Raw genomic sequence first — 20,414 nt, 5'->3', positions numbered from 1 at the left:
TTTTGAGGCTTAGAGCACATCTGATGCTACCATAAATCAATACTCCCTCTTAGCGAGGAATGTGCCCTAGTAATGCTACCTACTAAAGCATCACCCCTCTCTGTAACATCTCCCTCTACGTTGTTGATGCCTGGCATCACTGCCCACCAACTACCGTGCAAATGTTGCATTTGTACTGTTGTTGACACTGCCACTACCAACGCTGCATCTGTGCTGTAACTCCCTCTCAAATTCTGCATCCGTGCTTCTATTGGCCCTATCATTACCAATACTGCATCTGCACTGCAACCTTCTCCAATTGTTGCTGCTACTACATCAGCAATGGAAAAGCATCCAAAATTACTTGACTGGTGTTCAACATGATGCATCTTGTTGTTGGAGTTCTGACTATTGCTAGTCTCTATGCTGACCCTCTGAAGCCTCTGTGTTGTTGCTAACCTCTACTCTGTGCCAACTGCACTATTTCCATCTCTAGCTCCGTGTTGCTCAGTTTGTGGCACTCCTAGCCACTGCAACTGTCAATCTGACACTCCTCTGCACCAACTAACCCGATCCATCTTGCTACTTCTAATCTGGGCTCCCATAGCAAGGTATTGATCCAAGAGGTGGACTCCTCAAAAATCCTGCCCATCTGCAGTTCTTTCGAACTACAGTTCTATATCCACCCAACCTCTGGGCGATCATGGGAAACTCCTCTTTGATCTGTGCGAATGTAGCCTTCGGATCATGCTTCTCGTCCTTGTTCTTCATCTTGAGAGGACACTGTGTAGCGTAGTGACCAAGTTCACCACACTGAAAGCACTTGATCTTCGAAATATCTTTCTTCTTCTTCCACTACTCCTGTTGCCCCTTAGATGCGAGAGTTGCATTCTCATCCTCCTCCTTGGGCTTCGTCCCACTGCTACTACCGCTATCAAGTTTGCACTTGACTAAGTCTCTCCTCATCTCTTCCTGCTGAAGAGCAGCCCACATTCCTTCCTAGTCTGGCAGTTTCTCCCTGCCCATGATGCTCTGGACAAATACTTGCCACTCTTCTAAAATTGAGTTTAGGGCAGCCTCACCATCTCGGTAAGCTGAGGTGTTGACCCCACAGCTGCCAACTCGTCACAGGTTTCCTGAAGCTTTGCAAGGAACACATCAATGCGTTCCCCTTTCTGCATCTGAGTGGATTTCATCTTCTGCTCCAAGTACATCTTCTGCTGCTCGAAAGATCCCTAATATAGCATGGACAAGACATACCACATCTCCTTGGCAATCCCTTTGCCTGAGATGTGACAAACTACATGATCCTTCACTCTGTCGAGGATCATCCGCCTGGCCTTCGCCATCTCTCCCTTGTACCTTTTGAGCGGATCTCAATCCGCAGGCTCAGCTACCACACTATCGATGTAGATCTTGAGAAAATGTTCATCCAAAAGGCATGACATCCTCGCCTTCCAGATCACATAGTTGGATGCACCATCCAACCGATCCTGATCTCTTGACCCACTAGCTGCCATCTCTGCCAATCAAAAAAGTTGAATGACCTCCTTTCTCCTTTGCACTGCTGCTGGGTTGGTGTTAAAATCCCTGAATCTAACACATCAGAAACCCCTACTACAATGTCTGGTTTACTATCTCCTACTTGTTCTTTACATTAACAAGTTATTTAATTTCATAAATATCGAAGTAAACACAAATGTAGCCTTCACAGATATACAGATAATGCACTGAAGTAAACAGAAACAATAACACAAGGGACACAGTTATTTTTGGACAATCATCCTCGAAAAAACCCAATCCGGGAAAATCGGTGCAGCATATAGAGGGTTTTATTATTAAGCAGATTTCTAAACACAACTAGGGTGCCAAAAATGGCACACCCTTCAGAGAATATCCTTGGCAATAGTACCTCTCTCTAGAGACAGATATTCTGGCAGATCAGCAACTGGATGATCAATCCCACAATGACTCCCATTGTTCCTTGTGTTGGACAGTAAAAGTTGCTCCAAACACTGCTCTGGAACTGCGTCACCCTCTCCAACTCAAGATCTGTTGATCAGCTCCCAGTCTGCCCCACAGAATCTCCCAACGCTGCTGCGTCCTCTGCATTGGCCTCTACGGCTTCCGCGTCAACCTCTATGGCCCTTTGTGTCCTCTGCGTTCGCCTCCTTAGCCTCTGTGTCAGCCCTCCTAGGCTCTATGTTGCCTCTTCCGGCACTTAGTTGCCTCTCTGATATGTATTCTTCAGCCTTGGATCAAAATCCCTTACTAAACTGCCCTTCGTTGCAATTGATCACTAACTCGATTTCTCAGCAAACCTCACCCCAGAAAATCAAATTCTTGATCTCTCTTCGTGTGTCTCCAATTGACCCTTAAGCCTCCTCTTATACTTTTCTTGTTGACGATTCAACGGCTGAGATTAAGTCCGTAATCAACAGCTAAGATTAGAACCGGCTTGGTCCTCGTCACTTAGAACTTTCTCACCCATTTTATATTAATACACATTAATATTTTTACTTTCCTAAGTTTAGACTTAGGAACCCATTAAAAAAATATTAATTATTTTAATATCTTTTCATCCGGGTGGAATTTCTCCAAACGATTTCTAGGTCTTGGAGATCTCATGTGCCTTAGGCTCTCCACCAAATTTCGTAGCTAGATCACATCTGATGCTACCAAAAACCAACAGTTGGCCTACGCACTCCTTGCTGGAGTCAGTAGATCTGCTGACCCTTGTTGCTGCTCAGCAATTGAGAATTTGAATTCCCTGGCCAGGAATTCTCTGAGGAAGAAATTCCCTCAGGTGTCTCTCTCTCTCCCACTGACGCTATTATGCCAACAACTGCTTCAAAATGTCTACGTCCCAGCTAAAGATCTACTCTGCAAGGAAAAATATGTTGCTCACTTCGGCCTCTGGAAAGCTTCAATCGGGAGATCGAATTTCTATGTTGACTCACTCAGAGAAATCGAATTCTCCTCAAAACTTCGACCTCCTTGGCCCACAAACTGCGCTGCCTCCTGGGGTTACAAATTGTTGCCTCTGCAGTAAATTCGAACTCCCTCTTCCTTTTTTCTCTAAGCTCTCTTGCTAACAATCTGTGCTTTGATACCATGTGAAAAATCAGTTACCCGATTCCTACTGCAACAAACTAATTATATTTCACCTACTTGTTAAATTAATTGAACAAGTTACTTGTAGTTTTCTATGGCAAATACTGAAATACATACACTGCAGCCTACAGTAAAATAAACAGCATAAACTAAATATAGCACAGGAGAGAAATAAACATCACACACATTTACACAGTTATTTTTGGACAAATGTCCCCGAAAAAAACCCAATGCAGGAAAACCGGTGCAGCAGCTAAGGGTTTTATTATTATGCAGTAGTAATTTTGAATACAATCTTTGGATGCCTTGCTGGGTCTCCAGTATAGAGAATATTACTGACAAAGAGATGAGTGAGATTACCTCACACTATCACTGGAAATCCTGGTTGATCCAACCACTGAATGGCCAACCCCTGGTTGCCTCTATGCAACCACTGCAGAGGCCCTGCGTCACAACTACTGGGGTCTAAGTCACTCCTCCCAGCTAATCGGTTTTCCTCTGAGATTTCGACTTCTTCCCTTCCAGTCTCACACCCCAGCTTCTGGCTCTAGAAATTGATTCTCCGGCAAATTTACGGATTCCCTTTAGGCTTCTGCGTTGCCTCTGTGTGGCCCTGCATCAACCTCTCTAGCTTGCGCTACCTCTACTGGATCTCTCTCTGCTGAGAATTCCCGGATTAGGAAAAATCTCCAACCGGGACTATCCCTGCCCCTCACTGCAAAAGATCACTTCAAATTTCTCTCCGACAGTTGCTCTACTTCAGAGATTCGAACTTTTGATCTTCACTCGATGTGTCTTCCAAATGCCCATCAAGCCTCCTCTTATAATCCTTTAGTTGAGAACCAACAGCCTAGATTAGATCCTAATCAATGGCTCAGATCATTTTGGCTTGATCCTTGTCTTCTTCTAGAAGTTTCACCCATAGTTAGATTAATACCCTTTAATTAGTTTAATTTCCTAAGTTTAGACTTAGGCACCCATTAAAAATAATTAATTATTTTAATAAAATTGTCTCCGAGTGGAATTTCCCAAAATGATTTCTGGGTATTGTGGAATACATGTGTTCAAGCCTCCCTGCAAATTTTGAGGCTTAGAGCACATCCGATGCTATCAAAAATAAACACATTCAAGCAGTGATTGTCCATCCAATTACTTGGCATCTAATTAATAATAAGCAAAAACTTGACTCCATAAGGCACTGGTCTCATATTCAAATCTAATCTAATCTTTAAATCTTGCTAAAATTAACCAAGTAGCTAGGCCACTCAATCGTGTCTCCCAGACTCGTTGGTTGCCAACTTGTCCTCCATCTTCATATTTCCATAGGGACTACCCCCATACGCTGATGTTGGGAGACAGCTAGAATGGAGTGGGCGGGGATCAGAGTGACAGCCCCCACCCTGAGTCGTTGTTGCAGTGCCTGTACAATCTAAGCGACAACACTACTGATCAAGCCCTCCTAACTATGATCTAGATCTCCTTGTTTCTCCTTCCTTGGACCATACCCGCCCTAGCATACTAGAACATCATGCTCCTCCTCCTCCTGAGGATACTACCACTATAAGTGTGAATCCATCCTCCAACTTGATAGACAAATCCTTTATCTTTGCAGAAGTTGTTGTTTGCTTTTCCTTCTTGTCCTTCTTCCTTTTTGAACATTAGCTGACATAGTGAACAAGTTCACCACAGTGAAAGCACTTGACCTTCGACAAGGAACACCGTTATTTTTAGACAATCGTCCCTAGAAAAACCCAACTTGGGAAAACCGGTGCAGCAGTTCTAAGGGTTTTATTATTAAGCAGCTTTCTTGAGTACAACTAGGGTGCCAAACTGGCTCACCCAACAAAGATATCTATCTGGCAGTAATACCTCTCTTCGGAAGCAGATATTCTGCAACTCTGCGCCACAAAAATCCTTCCAACGCTTTTTTGAGGCTCTGCATAGCTCTGAAACCCCCAGCATCAGCCCTCTGCTGCTTTGCGCTGGCTCTCTAGCCTTCTGCATCACCCACGCAGGCCCTGCTAGCCTCTGCGCAGTCTCTTTGGCCCTCTACGTGGCTCCAGCTGGCTCTGCTTAGCCTCCTCAATCACTGCATTAGCCCTCTAGCACTATCTTTGCCTCTCTTCTATGCACTCATTGCCCCTCACTGCAACTCAAATCACTTGTTCGAATTTTCTCAGCAAACCCCGCTCCAGAAAATCGAACTAACTGATCAATCTTGGTGTGTCTCCAACTGACCCTCAAGCCTCCTCTTATACTTTTCCTATTGAGTCTTCAACGACCAAGATTAAATCTCTAATCAACAACTAAGATTAGATTTGGCTTGAACCATGTCTTTTAGAGCATTCTCAGCCAGTTTTATATTAATACCCATTGATATTTTAATTTTCCTAAGTTTAGACTTAGGAACTCCATTAAAAATATTAATTATTTTAATATCTCTCTAACCAGGTGGAATTTCCCCAAACCATTTCTGGGTCTTGGAGATCTCATGTGCTTTAGCCTCTCCACCAAATTTCATGGCTAGAGCACATCTGATGCTACCCCAAATCAACATGTTTCCCTAGCTTCAATTGTGCCCTTGCTAAATCACTGCAACTAGGTAATCCAAACTGCTTGAACTCTATCGATGTGTTCTCCAAACCCCATCGACCCTGCTCTTATAATCTTCTATTGGGCAACCAACGGCCATGATCACATCACAATCAATGGCTATGATCATCTTGACTCCAATTTACTTTTGTATAAGTCTTTAGAGCAAAATTGACCTCCCTCAATTAATCTGATTTAATTAACCACTTTTTCTAAGTTAGACTTAGGAAATATTTAATTATTGGTTAATTAATCTAATTGAGGTGTTTCTAAAGCTTTCCCCAAGAAACTTTTCTGGGTTTTGGAGATCTCGTGTACTTTAGCCTCTTAGACATCATAGAGACTAGAACACCTGTCCGCTGCTACCTCAAAAACTAACAATCCAACCAGAACAACATTATAAGAGAATAAAAATGCTAGGAACTCCAACAACATCATGAAACATCTGCAGTCTAACACCATGCCCTAACCTATTGGGGGGCTAGAACCACCATCCATGAACAAGATGTAGCACATCCAAGATTTAAGAGAAAAAATAAAAAAAGTACACCAAAACCACACCGTAATGAGACATTATGCTCCATAACCATCAAAGATGCAATCAAGAGGTGATCAACAAGGCAAGCACGTGTGTAAAGAGTCAGGACCACCAACCAAGCAAGGACAATCATCCAACCAAAGAGAAGTGAAACTTCCCCCAACCAAATACCTCCATCAAATGATTCAATGCCATAAAGAGAAGGGGCTCCATAAAGATGAACCCCCCAAGTTGATCCAATGGTGAAAAGGTACCAACAACTAATCCCACCAATGTGATGAAAATCACAAAGTGGAACCTCATACAATATGAGATGTAACAACAGTCATAGATTTGTTCAGCCTAAAGTAACATTATGCAATTTGTTTAGCAAATGTTCCTCGAACCTACAGCACAATGGCACATGCAAAGCACCATACTATAAAGAATAATAGACATGCTAACCTTGGATGTAGAATTTCATCGTTGGTCATTAGGATTAATCATTTTTCCCAAGCGATAGCCCAGTGAGACTCACAAATTGTTTATCAATCTTTGTTGAATTATATGTTTTAGGCTAATCTTTGCTAACTAATCTTTATCCCATTCCTCGTTAATGAGTGCCTTTGCGTCGCTATAACAAGTCATGTTTGCAACCGGACTTGAAAACATGACCAGGGCAATGGATCCATATAAAACCACATTAAAAACATGAAAATAGGATGATAACATTCAATAGAAGGAGAAAAAGGGTATCACAGAGCTCAACTATCAAACCTAACAGTCACCTTGGCTCCCCATAATTGGGTAGAATGTGTGTAAGACATTATAGCACCAACCTTGCATGTGCAAGTGTGTTGGTTTCACAAAGAAATAATTCCTAATTGGTCACTGCAGCAGTTTAGGCACTGGAACAAATGACCACAGTAATTAACAACTTAGCATATGTGGTTTGATCTTTTTCATAAAAATGAAAAATTGCATGGCTCTTCTTATCCTCTCTATGACCTGGAAGGGCTTTGTGATAAGAGAGTCATGCTCCTAGACATTTCAACCTTGATCAAATTTTTGCATTCTGGTGTAATAAAAGTTCCTAGTACCTACAGCCTATGCAGAGCACAAAGCTACCAGGAATAGGAGACTCAATAACCTTGGACAGAATCCTAGGTTATCAGGACCACTGGACCAGGCTGTAACCAGCTGGTCCAAAGAATTCCACAAAAAAAACACTCCATCATGCCCAAAAAGACAGAAAAAAACAACGGGAAAAAGGCCTTACATACTAGATACATAAGCAAACTTTGTATATTAGGTGTCTAATGGTTTAGATATACATCGATGTACATAAATATATAATTTTTTATTAAAATCTGCATAACTCTAGTATTTTTTAGTCAACCAGTTCTTCAACCCCATTTTCCAGCACATCCATGTCGGGGGCCCCAATTTGACTCTTGGCTGGTTCCAGTCCCAGTTCCAATTTGGATAGTATTGGCAGAATTAATCTTGATATTACTGCAGGTAAGGACAACAGAAGTTCAGTCCACAATATCAAAATGCACTGGTGCACCTTGTACCTCTGAAGGAATAGCTTGACCCTTTGTATGTGATTTGAAACCAAAAGACCCTTCCAATGAAGGATATCAGTTCATTTAGTTAGAATTTAGTATTATTACAAAAATCTAGTCTAATTTACAAGCATACAAAGTAAAGAGTCAAGCTGAAGAAACAATGCAATTGCCATAAGTATAAATATAGGGGATATTGACGGAGGTTTAGATTGAGGTTGTTAGACTGAGACATCCAGTTTGGGACTCAACAAAAGCCGGTGACTCCGCTAAACTTGATTTAAGACTCAGTGAAACTCAGCAAACAGAGAAAAAAACTCAAAAGACAGGAAACTGTGTGCAAATTTGCAAAAGCTTTAATAATGACATTTCTACCCACAAAATCTATAATACAACAGTTTATAACAATTGATTGTATTAAATGACCAAATGAGAGAGAAATGAGCCTTTAGGGTTTCAGTAGATGTGTTTCTGCCCTTTTTTCTTCCTCCAAAAATTACATTTCAGCTTTTTCTCCAAATCATTTCCATGTGGGGCCCATGTTTCTGGCTGGTCAAGTTTTACCAAGTTCAGCTGAGTTTCATTTTCAGGCAAGATTCAGGCCAAGTTTTCACCCTTCACTTATTTCAGGATGGGCTTGAAAAGGCTCAACGAGACTAACAGGTCTTGGCCAAATCTAACAACAATGGTTTGGATTATCTACATCCAATTTTTCCTCAAACCAAGGTAATTTATAAATTTAGCTACTCATTGAACTAAAATGACAGCACATACTTGTTATAGTGAATCATGATCATGTACCAAAATAATCACCATATACAGTTGAAAAAATCCGTTTTTTGCAAGAGGGTTTGAAACAGAGCACAAGGGCGTTTTGCCAAGAACGGCGGTCTCGGGCAAGTGTAACCCCAACAGGAAGACGTGGCGGAATGGCGCACTGTTTTCTTGGGCAGCTGGCTCCCGGATGGATGAACAGCTACTTGACTACACTTCTGACTCCCTTGCTGCTGAGGATATTTGGGTCAATTTCTCCCGACCAACCCCAGCATTGACTACGTCGGTGATAGCCAGTTTATCGGTCACAGGGGTTGAGGCAGTTATAGAAAATATGGCGGTCTCTCCACAGACCCTAGAATCGACTCCGCCCCCGACAGTTACGTAAGGAATATTCATCCTGGAAGAAGGCCCGGAGTTACCCTTCCTACCCATTCCTTCCCCGTCGGACCTGAACATATGGTCGCAGGCCTTCTCGGCAGCAACAATTACCCAAGGTGGTGCGAGTGTTTCAAGAGAAGGACCAAGTAACTTGGGTCAAATAGCACAAGGATTGTTGCCTGAACAAGTAGGAATCCTCGAGATTGCCCCCTTCTATACAGTATTCCAATTTCCAACCAGTCGGCTCAGCCCCTCCTTCAGGTTGCTTCATTGGCATTCCCGAACTAGACCACGCCTCGGAAGGAAATCGTTCTAATCCAAAAGACATTGGCCTTGAGGAAGGAGAGCAAGCAGCTAAAGCGCGGCCAAAACATCCAAAAAAAATCAAGGAATTCAAAAATCAGAGAAAGGGACAGGCGGTTAATCTTCGGAGAAGGAATCTCTATGGCTCAAGCGGCCCTCACAGAGAGCACGGTGTTAGTTGGAAGGGTGAGAGGCCGAAATTACTCCCCGATACGCCTTCGAAAGTGGACAGTGGAAATTTGGGGGAATCTCCTCATACAGCTCCTAGGTATCCTCTCGCTTTCCAAGGGCTGGTTTGCTCTGATTTTCGCTCATCCGGACCAGGTAGACTGGGTCCTCACGCGGTACTGGCACATCGAGATGACACCAGTGCTATTGAAGTGATGGTCGCCAATGTTTGACCCAGAAAAGGAAAATCATGGAGCGGGGCCAATCTAGGTCCGATTACCTACTCTCCCGTTACAATTTTGGGGGGAAGAAATCTTCAAGGTAATAGGAGATGATTTGGGTGTCTATCTAGATCATGATAGAACCTACCAAGACACAGGATGCCTAGCATTGGCACGTATTCTAGTGCATCTAGATACCAGAGAAGGTCTAGTAGAGAGCTACCTGCTTCAGATGGGCGACATCACTCAGAAGCAAATTCTAGATTACAAAGGCATTCCCTTCCGTTGCCGCAAATTTCACAAAGTGGGGCATCTAAACAAAGATTGTCCAAGAATTTTAGGGCAGAATCAGATACCGGCCAAAGTGTTGGTCTCAGCGTCCACTCAAACTCTGGATTCAGATTTCGATTCTCAATTGGACCTCCAAGAAAGTACTCTGCCCCCTAGTCTAACTCCGTAGCAGGCCGTAGCTCACCATTTCGCAAGGGCATCGGATCGACCCCCTGAAAAATCTAGATCTCGGGACACCACTTTCGCGGGTACTCCCTTCTCCACTCTTCCTCTTTTTTCTCATTCTATTGAAGGTTCAGTAAATTTATCATCTTCTTTGAACTGTGTCGTCTCTCAAGCTGAAGTTAATAAGTTATGTTCATTGGTTTGTCCTATTCCCGTTGTGCCTCCCTCACTGTCCTCCCCCATTCCCCAACACTCTATGGATAGGACCACCTGCCCGCTCGATGATCACCCACTATCAAGTGGGCCTCACCGATATTTCCTCAGATCCCTTCCTGTTGCTCCCTCTTCGGTCTTAGGCCTGGACCTTGACCCCCCTCCTTCAATTACTCTCAAGCCTCCGAGAGGCCGTCAATCAAAAATTTCTAAGGCTATTAAAAGGGCTAGTGCTGAAGTAGCCTCCGGGGTCCAATCCCCAATCGACTGGGTTCTTAGAGCAAAGAGAAACCCTCACTCCTCTCCCCCATGATCTGTCTTTCCTTTAATTGTAGGGGTCTAGCCAACCCTGACAAAAGGTTGGCTCTCAAGAGGCTTTGTCTGTCTAAAAAGCTAGCTGCTATTTTCCTTCAAGAAACTCTGGGGGAAGGTCACCAGATAAATAAGCTTCTCTTAAGTTTTCCCCCAACCTGGGATTTCATTTTTTGGATGTGAAGGGTCGCTCTGGTGGCTACGCCTTGGGGTTTAACACTCGTTCTACAAAAATCCTCAACTTTTGGGGAGGAGAAGGTTTTCTTGGTGCAGATATTGGGCCTATGGAGCTCGACAGACCATTTAGGATCATCAACATCTATGGCCCTTTCCAGAACAAAGAATTCTTCTGGAACAGAATCATGGAGGCTAATTTTATGAATCAAGATAATATCATTATTGGTGGAGATTTAAATTTCTCCCTCGGATCAGTGGAATCCTGGGGTTTCAGGGGTCAAAGTGATCATCTCACAGCATTTTTTGAAAACTTGTTGGATGCTCACGAATTTCTAAATATTGACCCTGTTAAACTCAAGCCAACTTGGAGGAATCGCAGATTGGGGGTAGATGCCCTTGCTAGAAGATTGGACCGATTCTTGATCAAAGCCCCTCTTATGGCAAGTTTAATTCTCTTTCGTCAATGGGTGGGGAGTGGTGGGATCTCTGATCACTCTCCTATATTTCTGGAGCTCAAGGGTAATCTTTCTAAACCCTCTTCACCTTTTAAATTTAACTCCTCCTGGTTGCTGGAGCCGAGTTTCAGGAACTTGGTCTCGGCCACTTGGATCCATTGCTCCCAGAATGAAACCTCCTCCCCAGGGGAGCTCTTTGCAAAAAATCTAGCAGTTCTAAAAGGCAAAACAATAACCTGGGCCAGATTAAAACAAAGAAAAGAAGATGAAGATCTTCAAAGAATTGAAAAGGCTCTACTAGCCTTCAAAGAATCAACTCCCACAGGATCGAACTCGGCAAAACAAAAGTTGCAACTGATTCAGCGGGAAACTGAAAGAATAAAGCTTCTTCGCTTAAAAGAAGAAACCTAGAGGCTCAAGAGCAGAGCAATCTGACTCAAAGCAGGTGATGAAAATTCAAAGTTCTTTCAACAATATGCAAGGGGTCGAAAAGCCATTAACTCAATTTGGGAATTACAAGACTCAGAAGGAAGGAAAGCAGGCAATTTTGAACAACTGGCTGACATGGGGATTAGACATTACTCTAATATCTACAAAGCCCCCATTGGAATAACCCTTCCAAGCATCATTCACACTGCTGAAGCTCTACCCAAATTCATCGAGCCAGAGGAAATTGAAGAACTAAACTCTCAGGTTACTAGAGAAGAGCTTGAAGTTGTGCTGAAGTGCTTTCATAAGGATAAGAGCCCGGGTCCTGATGGGTGGCCGGTTGAATTCTTCAGTTCCTTTTTAGATTTAATTGGAGATGATCTCATCCAGACCATTGAAGAAAGCTGAAAGTCTGGCAGAATTTTGGAGGCCTTCAACTCGACTTTCGTGGCCCTTATACCCAAATCTGATAACCCTTCCTCTTTTGAAGATTACAGACCCATATCCCTCTGCAATAGCATTTACAAAATCATATCCAAAACAATAGCCCTCCGTATTAAACCCTTTCTCTCCCGAATGATATCCAAGGAGCAATTTGCCTTTCTCAGCCATGCCCAAATCCATGAAGCAATTGGTACTACTCAGGAAGCTCTTCACTCGATTAAGAAGCTCCATAAAAAGTCTGTCATCCTAAAAATTTATCTTTCCAAAGCTTTTGATCGTACCTGTTGGCCCTACCTCAGGATAACTCTCACTCACATTGGCTTCCCCTTTTCTTTCATCAATTGGATCATGGGCTGGCTTACTTCAGTCTCCTTTAGTATTCTCATCAATGGAGCGGCTTCAGGTTTCTTTCATGCAGAACGAGGCCTTAGGCAGGGATGTCCTCTCTCCCTGCTGCTCTTTCTCCTCATCATGGAAGGCTTCAGCAGACTGATAACAAAAGGTAGAGAGGAAGGCTCTTTGGCTGGAGTCAAGCTCTCGGATATGTCCTCTATAACCCATCTTTTATTTGTTGATGATGTTCTGATTTTTTTAAATGGATCTTTTCAAGACTCATATGCTTTCAAGGCTATTCTAGATCTTTTTTGTATAGCTACAGGCATGCAACCAAATATTGCAAAATCAACTATTATCATAGTTTCCTGCCAGCTGAATGAAGCAAGATTAGCTAGCCAATTTTTTGAATATGAGCGTCAAGATCTGGATGATGGTCTTAAATATTTGGGTTTCAGATTGAAACCAAATGGTTATCGCATAGCAGATTGGACTTGGCTTATAGCCAAGATTGAAAGCAGAATCAATATTTGGCAATAGAGATGGCTTTCTAGAGCAGGTAGGCTAACTCTCCTCAAGTCGGTCCTACAAGCTACTCCGATTTACTAGATGTCGCTAGCTTGGATTCCCAAAGGCATTTTAAAAAGAATTCAACAATTATGCTATCGCTTCCTTTGGCACAGACAAATTCCAGGGAGAACTTTTGCTTGGGCCCGTTGGGACAGCATTGACAAACCCAAAAAACTGGGGGGTTGGGGCATAAAAAATTTGCATTTATTCGTTGAATCTCTGGCTGCAAAACTGGGTTGGAAACTTATTAATTCCAGAAGTCTTTGGCAGGAAATCACTTATCATAAGTACATATATCCGCTCTCAATTCTGGAATGGATCCGTAGACCTTCAGTTCCTACGGCTGGATCCTCCATAATTTGGAAAGCATTATCTCAGTCTATCTCTCTGATCAAGCGTGGTCTGGCTTGGAAAGTTGGCAATGGAGTTCAAGTGAGGATTGGTTTGGACGCGTGGAGTGGATGTGGGAATGGCCATATTCTCCCCCGTCCTCTTTGCAATTTCCTTCAAGACTCAGGCATCACCCACTTATCACATATAGTAGATGATATTCAGGACAGGTGGCAAAACCAGACCTGGAAGGACCACAGAACGCTCAACATTCCGGCAGTTTGGGTCGATGATTGGCAGAGATTCATAGGCTCATTAGAGGAGGCCAATGTGCGTATAAACGACAATCAAGATGTCCTTATCTGGGCATTGGATCCCCAAGGCAGATACTCCCCCAAATCAGGTTATGCTTATACAATGGCAGCCAGACACACGGGTGATTTCTCTTGGTGGTGGAGTCATATCTGGAAATTAAAGGCCCCTCCCAAATCTAGGCTTTTCATGTGGTGCATTTTAACAGACAAGGTTCCCACTAAACTAATGCTAAGGCGTCGTGCAAATTGCGGGCCTTCTAGATGTTGTCTGTTACTTCTCATCTCTTCTTTACCTGTTCTGTCTCAAAAGCCTTCTGGCAAAGGATCCTCACTTCACTAAATCTACATATTGATTGGTCGGGACGAGATATTGAAGAGGCTTGGCAAAGATGGTGGATAAAAGCCAACTCTCAGAAAACTAGATGCCTTCCACTGCTAATTTGCTAGGGAATCTGGCTTAATAGGAACAAATCCATTTTCAAGAATGCCAAAATAGATTGGGACTCCTCCAATATTTCGCTGTTGGCTTTATACAATTCGCTCCCGGAGGACCAGGACATCTGACCCCCTCAGATCATTACCTAGGAATCCATAGACATAAACTCCCCCTGGGGTTATTTTGATGGCTCAGCACAAGCTGAAGGCTGTGGTGGAGGGGCGGTGCTGCATATGGATAATATAGTGTCTTATAGAATCAAGGTCGGCCTTGGCAGAGGCACCAACAACTATGCTGAATTGAGCAGTCTAAAATACCTTCTCCTTTTTGCAAAAGAACAAAATTGCCAACAACTTCAGATATTCGGAGACTCACAGCTCATAATTAACTGGACAAATGAAGTTAATCATTGTCACTTGCACACACTTAGAGATATTTTGACTGATATCCTTTCTCTAAAGTCCCAATTTGATTCATTTGCATGCTCACATATATACAGGGAAAGGAATGAGATCGCTGATCGTTTATCCAAAGAGGCAGCACAACTGAACAGAGGTCAATGGCAGATACAGGAATACAGGGGCGGCAGTTTCTACAGTTACTATCATCGTCCTTTTATGGACATGATTGGTTCCTATCAGAATGATCGCTAGATCATTCAGCAGCTTTTCTTTTACTTTCTCCTTCTATGTATATAACTTACCAGTTTTCAGTATATTTTTGGACAAAACTCATATTCTCATAAACTTACTGGACTTCTCAGAAGTTTATTATCAGTAAGCATCATAATAGTTTTTGTAAAGTTTATAATAGCTCTAAACAGTACTCCCTTTTTGCTGACAGCAGTTCATATCTGCAGTATCATACAACATGTAATTTTCTTATCTTTTTAATGAAAATTACACTTTTTCCGAGGAAAAAAATTCACCATATACAGACAAAAAATACCTGTTAAAAGAAACAGACTACACTACAATGGAGCTATTTTTTTAATCAACTGCTTCCTTTAACTAATAACTTAATAAGATAAACAGAGATGTACTTATGCATTCTATACAAAAAAAAGTGGGTCACAAATGCAGCTGCCACAAGCACTATCAAAGCTAAAAAACAGAGTGGAATATAAGCCAAAAAATGCCCATTAACCTAATACTGGCCTCTTAGGCATAAGTACAACGGAATTACCAATGTGATGTTCAAAAAGAAAAGAAAAAAATCAAAGCAGGAAAGGGCTTTGAAGCATTGAGACTGGGCGCATTCAAATGAGAAATAATAAGACAAATACAGATGAAATGCACCAAAAAAAAAAACATAATGCAGTCTGCAAGTTCTGGTTCAAACTCAATGTAACAGAAAGAAGAAATAGCAAATGCTGGCTTCTATATTTTGTCTGCAAACTCACTTGACTGTATGTAAGCACCCGAAATATTCGAGCAACATCAGTAATATCAGTAGCAGTCGTTGCGATCTTCACTATATCAGCTCCTGTAGATTGTATTCTTGCCACAAGAAGGCCAAGATCCTCAAGTGATGGTGTATATTGGTAGTTATGATTTGAAACAATGATCTTGCTATTTTCTCGTTTCTTGCTGGAAATGCTCTTAATGAAATCAGAAGCAACCTGGAAAGAAAGCAATGGAACTTGAATAAGTGCCAGACATCAACTTTTTCAATTTCTTCAACTTTGTCAAATCAAGTAGAGGTCCTAGTGAAACATAGAGTATAAAAAAGTTACTATCAGTATTGTTATATCAGTTGAGTCCAACGACAGAACATCCCTAGATAATGTATATGGATGAATTTCATATTAAATAAAGGGAACATAAAAAGATTGTTGGATGTCTTCTACATAATATGAGCAAACCCATGCTGTATCTAGACATTAAAATAAAGACATCGACAAAACCACACCTGCTGATTTGCACTTAACTATACACTCCTTGTCTATTTTAACATCCTACAAATAATGGAAGAACCATTTAAGACCTTCTATTTACAGAACCCTATATGCTAAGAATACTTCAAAGTATGTCCAAGTAGACAATCTGCTTGATGGAGAACAATAGATGTCTGTACGATCATCAATTTGTCATCTAATTAAAGAGGAGATAAGGAGGTTCTGCAAGCCAATTTTATCATTTGCTTATTTTCCCACTTCCAGGAAAATGGTACCTAGTTCATTCTATCAACAATACTTTGAAAAATTAAAGCAAATAAAGTTAACAAACAGAAATTTGGAAAAGTTAAGATGTATAGAACCTTCATATCAAAACAAGCATGTTGACTTGTCTTAAAATGCTTTCAATCAAAGCATAATTCTTAAAGTCAGCTGTCTCTGCAGCATTATTCTTAAAATCAGCTGCATCTACAGCATAATTATCAGGTACGAGATGTAGGAGTTATAAGAGCTTAGGATTATTAAAGATAATGCAACTGGATTTGAGGTGTGAAAAAACACATGAAATATACTCATACTGTCATACATCATAAAATATATTGTTTAAAATTCCTTGAAGGAAGATCAACCAAAAGCATTGGAGAGTTCAGATAACAAGGAATCATAAGAGCACAATTTATAATTGTCATCCTTAGTACATAAGCTTTCATGATACTGTGCACTGTATATGCAACCACAAGGGCTTCTCAGCTAGGAATGTTAGCAGCTAACTCTACTCTATGAATGCCTAAGCTAACTAATGCAGTCTAATTGCTGAAATTTTACTAACTAAATTACTGAAAACAGTAAGCCCAGAGTAATTAAAACTTCCATTAGCAGATTTTAAAGAAATCAAACTACAGAAATAAGGTTGCAGAAAAAAAGATTAAGCAACAGAATTCAAAATGCATACACAGCAAATTCTGCAGAAATTAATACAATTCTGCAGCATCTGCTTTTATCAATAAGAAATAAGGCATCTCTATAGTAACAAAGAATCCTGAAAATTGGGCAAATTCAAAAGAACAGACAAAGGAATCTTCATCTTTGCTAGGATTTGTGTGGAGATAGACCTTAGCAAAGGGTTACCAGATCACATAATCTTGAAGCAATAATTTTCAGTGGTCACAAATTCTAGATTATGAGAACACGGCTTTCCAATGTCCTGTATGCTTTCAAACCAGTCATCTTCAGAACTCATGCCCTGATCTGTGGATAAAAACTTTCATTCTCTCTCTCTCTCTCTCTCTCTGATCTGATTTATTCACTGCTGGTATAACTCATCTTATTTCACATTAACCTCATAATCTCCTAGAACTTGTTATCTTTAGCAAGATCTCCTTTAGAATCTTCCTTAGGGTCTACCCCCTTTGGCTTAGCTAGGAGAGAGAGCCTAGACGGAGAGAGTTGGGAATCACTGACAGCCCCTTCTCTGAGCGTTGCCACAAAGAACACACCTTGTGGGGTTGATGATTTTTCCCGACATCATTAAAGAACCCATGAAAGTTCCAACCACTGGTGGGTGATGAACTGCCCCACCTTAAGGGGGTAATAACTATTTATATCATACATAGCATGCTCTCATCTCCTGGAGCACCGAGCAGTAATACAAAGAAAAATCAAGAAAAGGAAAAAGGAAAATGAAGAAGTGTGGAAAAACAAAGGCCGGGGTAACTCATGTAGCCACGATTTCTTCCTCCTACATCTATACACCTAAATATGTGGACATCCTTCATCATTACCATCCTTGAACTCATGGCATTTGGCTTTGAGACCCCTATGTCCCTATCCATCTCATCATTATTCACATGACCCCTATCAATTGAAGGATGTAACTTGGACCTGTCTCTCCCATTAGGGGTTGGGAACACCTAATAGGGTTGTTTATTAACCACTCCTACCTAGGGAGCTAACACTATTACATGCTTAAAGCCCCAAAATTTGGAAGGGAAGACCATTATGAAGTTCCAATGTGCTCTTGATTAACAAGATTGGTTCACTTAGATGCACAAATGAATTATTGTACATGATGTTGAGGAAGTGAATTAGATCATATATGTCATTAGCAAGTGGTTTCATCATGGGCTAGGCAACTTGACTGGGGCCCAAGCCCACCAGAGGATCATATTGCCACCCCTAGCGGATGCGTTGAGAGCCATGGGACTCCATCATCATTCAAAGCATCATTTCATGCCATGGCAGCACCTTCAGCAATTCGTTCATTGCCCCACATTACTCGCAAGATGATGCACTTGGACCAGCATGCCTCAACCGGCTTAGCATGATCATGGTAGTTGATCCAAGCCCAAAAGGAGGTTTGTCTCACCCTTAAGACATGGGAGGGCAGGCACCATCATCAAAGCCCTCATTTGGAGCATTGTACAGGTTTTTCTTTCATCCGAAGACCCATGAGACCAGCAGTTGTTCCCCAAAACCATTCTGGGGCCCCACATGATGACTCGCATAGAAAATTAAGGGCCATCACCTAATTCATCTTTATTGGAGCCCTCTCTCTCATCATGGCACTTAGAGGACTCAACGTGGCCCTCCAATGGCCCTACATCATCATGACGTCATCAACTCAGCTTGCATATGGATGGCTAATTCATAACTTGTGATAGCTACTTGGTCGGCTTGTGACTAAGACTTGTTTTAGCACATTATTTTATAATTTCGGGGGCTCATTAGGCTAATTCAATTTAGAGAGACTCATATAAATAGAAGTGAGTCTCATTTGTGAGAACTTATCATCATCACTTGGATTTTTCTCTTGTAAAAGAACTCGCACTTTTTCTTTGTATGCTATTGGAGATTCTTTTATGCATTTTGACATTTGGAGCTGAAATTTTCGATCTTTTTTGGAGCTACTTCGTGATTTGTGGATGGATATATCATATTGTCATCTTGTAAGTACTTCTTCTTGAATATTTGCTTGGAATAACATCTAATGTATGGAATTGTTGCAACTAGTTAATGCTCTTGCGTCGTAATTTGTTGAATATCATTTTGGAAAGCTATTTGGTTGGCAATTGTATATGTTACTCATTACATGACAAATGATGAATGTTCCTAGTGGATAAGATTTTGTCTTTCTTCCATGAAACACCGTAAATCTTGCGTGGATAAAAGTTGAAGGTTGATAGCTAGGGAATCAACCTTTAGCCTCCTTATGGACGATTTTGGCCAATTTAGAATCATCTAAGACTCCATAGCCCAAAGGACTAGGCACTGGTCCAAGGATTTTGGTGATCAAACTCCTCTTTCTCAATATTTTCTCCTCGTAAATTCCAGTCCCCTAAAGGTAGGGCAGAAATCTAGGGCGTGCAGCAAAATTTTAGCAAGGTGATTTTTCAGGAATTCAAGGGTCCAAACATCACGCTCAAGATCTAGGCTACCTATGCTCCAATTTCGGTGGGCATCCACCCAAGTTTCATCCATAAAATCTCTTGCCCTAGGTGTTGCCCCAGGAGGGAAATCCTAGGCCTTTCTCTCTCACCTTGGGACCTTCTTTGAGGGTTGCATGAGCATAGTATTTTTTGGAATAAATCATAAGAAACCCTTTCTCCTCCCTTGCCTTGACCTAGTGAGCACCTTGGAAGTATTTCTTCCCACAATTATACATAAAACCCTAGGTCTAGCGCAAGTCTTTCCTAGGCCTCTCAAAGGAAGCGAAGATCCCTTTGGAAGTGTTAAAACATCACAAAGAGCTTGTTTGAGAGGTTCTATCCCATCACTTGGAGTCTTGATCTTATGAAATACCTATTGTCATTGTATATCCCAAAACCCTAAGTCTTGAACTCCTTATCTCAAGGCCTTTCTTGGAGAGCATTTTAGCTTCTTTAAAGCATTGAACCATTGTTGTGTCTCTCCTTGAATGGGCTTTGTGGAATCACATCATACATAATCATAGAACTACTTATCCTAAGTGATTCCCTTCCTACTGGGACTCATCCCATCGATGAAAGACCGTAAAGAGTATGGGACTTTGACTGAGGTGACAATGGGTCATTGTCCCTTTGTTATTGCTAGGCCTAGCTCTTTGTCCTATAGGGTTTCCCTTCCTTAGGGCCCTGCTAGATTGTGTGGTAACATTTTTGGCGTTGTTGTCGGGGAAGAAGTAGGTCTTCCTCCTTGGTGTAATATTTGAAGAGCTAATTCTTTTATCGACAATATAGATCCTCTTATAGCGACTCCATTGGAAGAACAAAGCCGTTGTTCTTTATTGAACCTTAAATTCAATGCTTGTAAGGGTGAAGCAGGCATCTCTCAAGGCATCTTTGAATTCACCCTAGCGACTCCTACATGATTGATATGTGTAACCTAATAGGATGTCTTACTTTGATAAAATCCCCGCCTTGGACATCGCTAGCATTCCTGGGTACCCAAACCGTG

At 41.6% G+C, this 20,414-nt stretch overlaps 1 protein-coding gene across 7 annotated transcripts in view; it reads right to left on the bottom strand.

The window, feature by feature from the left end:
• Positions 1 to 20,414, bottom strand: part of LOC149203487 (bifunctional 3-dehydroquinate dehydratase/shikimate dehydrogenase, chloroplastic-like) — a 233,068-nt gene that overhangs the window by 86,528 nt on the left and 126,126 nt on the right. For all 7 annotated transcript variants that reach the window (XM_089403456.1, XM_089403454.1, XM_089403455.1 and 4 more), the window contains one exon: positions 15,489 to 15,707. In XM_089403456.1, the coding sequence (XP_089259582.1) occupies positions 15,489 to 15,707 (219 nt within the window). The remainder of the gene's footprint in view (positions 1 to 15,488; positions 15,708 to 20,414) is intronic.

This window comes from Pinus tabuliformis, chromosome 2_1 (genome assembly GCF_031772625.1).
Source record: "Pinus tabuliformis cultivar Carrire ecotype Pingquan chromosome 2_1, CPIR1, whole genome shotgun sequence".
In the NCBI taxonomy this organism is placed as follows: Eukaryota; Viridiplantae; Streptophyta; class Pinopsida; order Pinales; family Pinaceae; genus Pinus; species Pinus tabuliformis.
The sequence above is the reverse complement of the archived record's forward strand: the minus strand, read 5'-3'. Positions and strand labels throughout refer to the sequence as shown.